Source organism: Mesoplodon densirostris, chromosome 11 (genome assembly GCF_025265405.1).
Source record: "Mesoplodon densirostris isolate mMesDen1 chromosome 11, mMesDen1 primary haplotype, whole genome shotgun sequence".
Taxonomy (NCBI): Eukaryota; Metazoa; Chordata; class Mammalia; order Artiodactyla; family Ziphiidae; genus Mesoplodon; species Mesoplodon densirostris.
Window position 1 is genome coordinate 86395838 of NC_082671.1, and position 2034 is coordinate 86397871.

At 49.3% G+C, this 2034-nt stretch overlaps 1 protein-coding gene across 1 annotated transcript; it reads right to left on the reverse strand.

Annotated features, from left to right (window-relative positions):
- Positions 1 to 276: 276 nt before the first annotated feature.
- Positions 277 to 1274, reverse strand: LOC132499171 (N-acetyl-D-glucosamine kinase-like). Its single transcript, XM_060113570.1, is given in 2 exon segments — positions 277 to 1085; positions 1088 to 1274. Coding segments are annotated over 2 exon segments (993 nt in total). The 5' UTR covers positions 1272 to 1274.
- Between the last annotated feature and the right edge of the window lie 760 nt (positions 1275 to 2034).

Consider the following 2034-nt stretch of genomic DNA (forward strand, 5'->3'; position numbering starts at 1 on the left):
CTCCCACCCCCCTTCCCCCTTGGTATCCATATATATGTTCTCTACAAGTGTGTCTCTATGAGCCTCAGTTTACACAGCTGTAAAACGGAGATGAAACCAGCCCTGTTACATGGCAAGAGACCTACATGTTATTTATTTATTTATTTATTTATTTATTTATTTATTTAGGGGGCGGGGGAGTGGGTAAAGTACATTTATTTTCTTCTATAGGTGTTTCTTTTTCAAAAAAAACAAGGAAAAGGAGAAAAAGCTCCAGCACCCAATGTCCACTGGGCTTTAGTCCATGGAGAGGAGGTGCCCCCCGTGCCTGGCCCCTAGGCTGACCCCGCCCAGGGCAGAGGAGTGCCGCAGCTTCAACAAGGTGAAGCTGGAGAAGGAGTTCTGAGCCTGGATCTCTCTCTCCTGGGTTAACGCCAAAAGGAAACCTTCCCTCAGCAGCTCCCAGCTCTTCCACACAGAGCCCACACACGGGATGGGGAGGCCCATCTCCCGTTGGAACAAGAACAGGTCAACCTCAGGCAACGCTGCCACAACACGTCTGCCCAGCATCTCCCCAGCCTTCCTGAAGATATAACGGGGAAGGGCATCTCCCTGCTGAGCACCTTCTGCAACTTCCCCGCAAAACCCAGCAAACCTGCATTTATCAAAGTCCCTGCACAGGTGGGTGAGGATTCCTAGCCGATCTGGCACCTGGAAATACTTGAACATGGCCTGTTGGACATAGCCTGTGTCATGAGGAGCCGCCTCTAGGTTATCAATGGAGTCAGACACTATTTTCACTGCTTGGTGTGCAATCCAGTAGGCTGAGCTCTCATCTCCCATCATGTGGCCCCAGCCACCGCGGCCGCTCTCAGACCCATCGGGGTTGATGAGCCTACAGTTGGAGCTTGTCCCAGAGATGAGCACCATCCCACCACCCGGTGTAACAGTGGCGATGGAGCCGGCAGCATCAGTGGTGATTAAGTAGCTTTCACTCAGGTAGGGAAATCGGTCCCTCAGCTCCTCCATCAGGATCCTCACGGCGTCGTCCTGATCCCCACTGCTCAGGAGGGATAGGCCCAGGCTTTGTAGAGGCACCAGAGGTCCACCCCTGCTTTCCGTTTGGCCCCGTTCACCGTCTCGTTGATCCTCTCCACACACTTGTCTGTCCTGATCAGCCAGTGGTTTGTGCTGAGTCCTTCCGCTTCTGCCAGGATCTGCACATCCTCTGAGAGTAAAAGGACCTTGGATCGTGTGCCTCCCCCCTCTAAACCCCCGGAGAACGCGGCCATGCTGCTGCTATCGCCGCCGCGGATACCACCGTTTGCTTTGTACCCACATTTTTTAAAAATTTATTTTTATTTATTTATTTATTAGTTTTGGCTGTGTTGGGTCTCAGCTGCTATGCACGGGCTTTTCCCTAGTTGCAGCGAGGGGGGGCCACTCTTACTTGCGGTGCGCGGGCCTCTCACTGTGGTGACTTGTATTGTTGCAGAGCACGGGCTCTAGAGCACGGGGGCTTCCATAGATGCGGCGCGTGGACTCAGTAGTTGTGGCTCATGGGCTCTAGAGCACAGGCTTGGTAGTTGTGGCGCACGGGCTTAGTTGCTTCACAGCATGTGGGATCTTCCCGAACCAGGGCTGGAACCCGTGTCCCCTGCATTGGCAGGCGGATTCTTAACCACTGCGCCACCAGGGAAGTCCCCCCACATTTTAATTGGTACTTATTTTAATAACCTAATTTAAAAATCTGGGATCGTATTTAAAATATGAAATACATCTAAGCTGCATGAATATATTTCAACAAGAACAGAAGCATTGACTGTGACTTTTTAATACAGTAAAATAGGGTAAATCATACCCACACATATACACATGCACACACACACCAGATTCCTGTGAAGATTAAAGGATTAAATGAGATAATAAATGTGAAATGGGAGGTATTCCGTTTTTTTGTGTTGTGTTTTTTTTTTAATCCTTAATTTTTAAAAAAAATAAATTTATTTATTTTATTTATTTATTTTTGGCTGTGTTGGGTCATTGTTGCTGGGC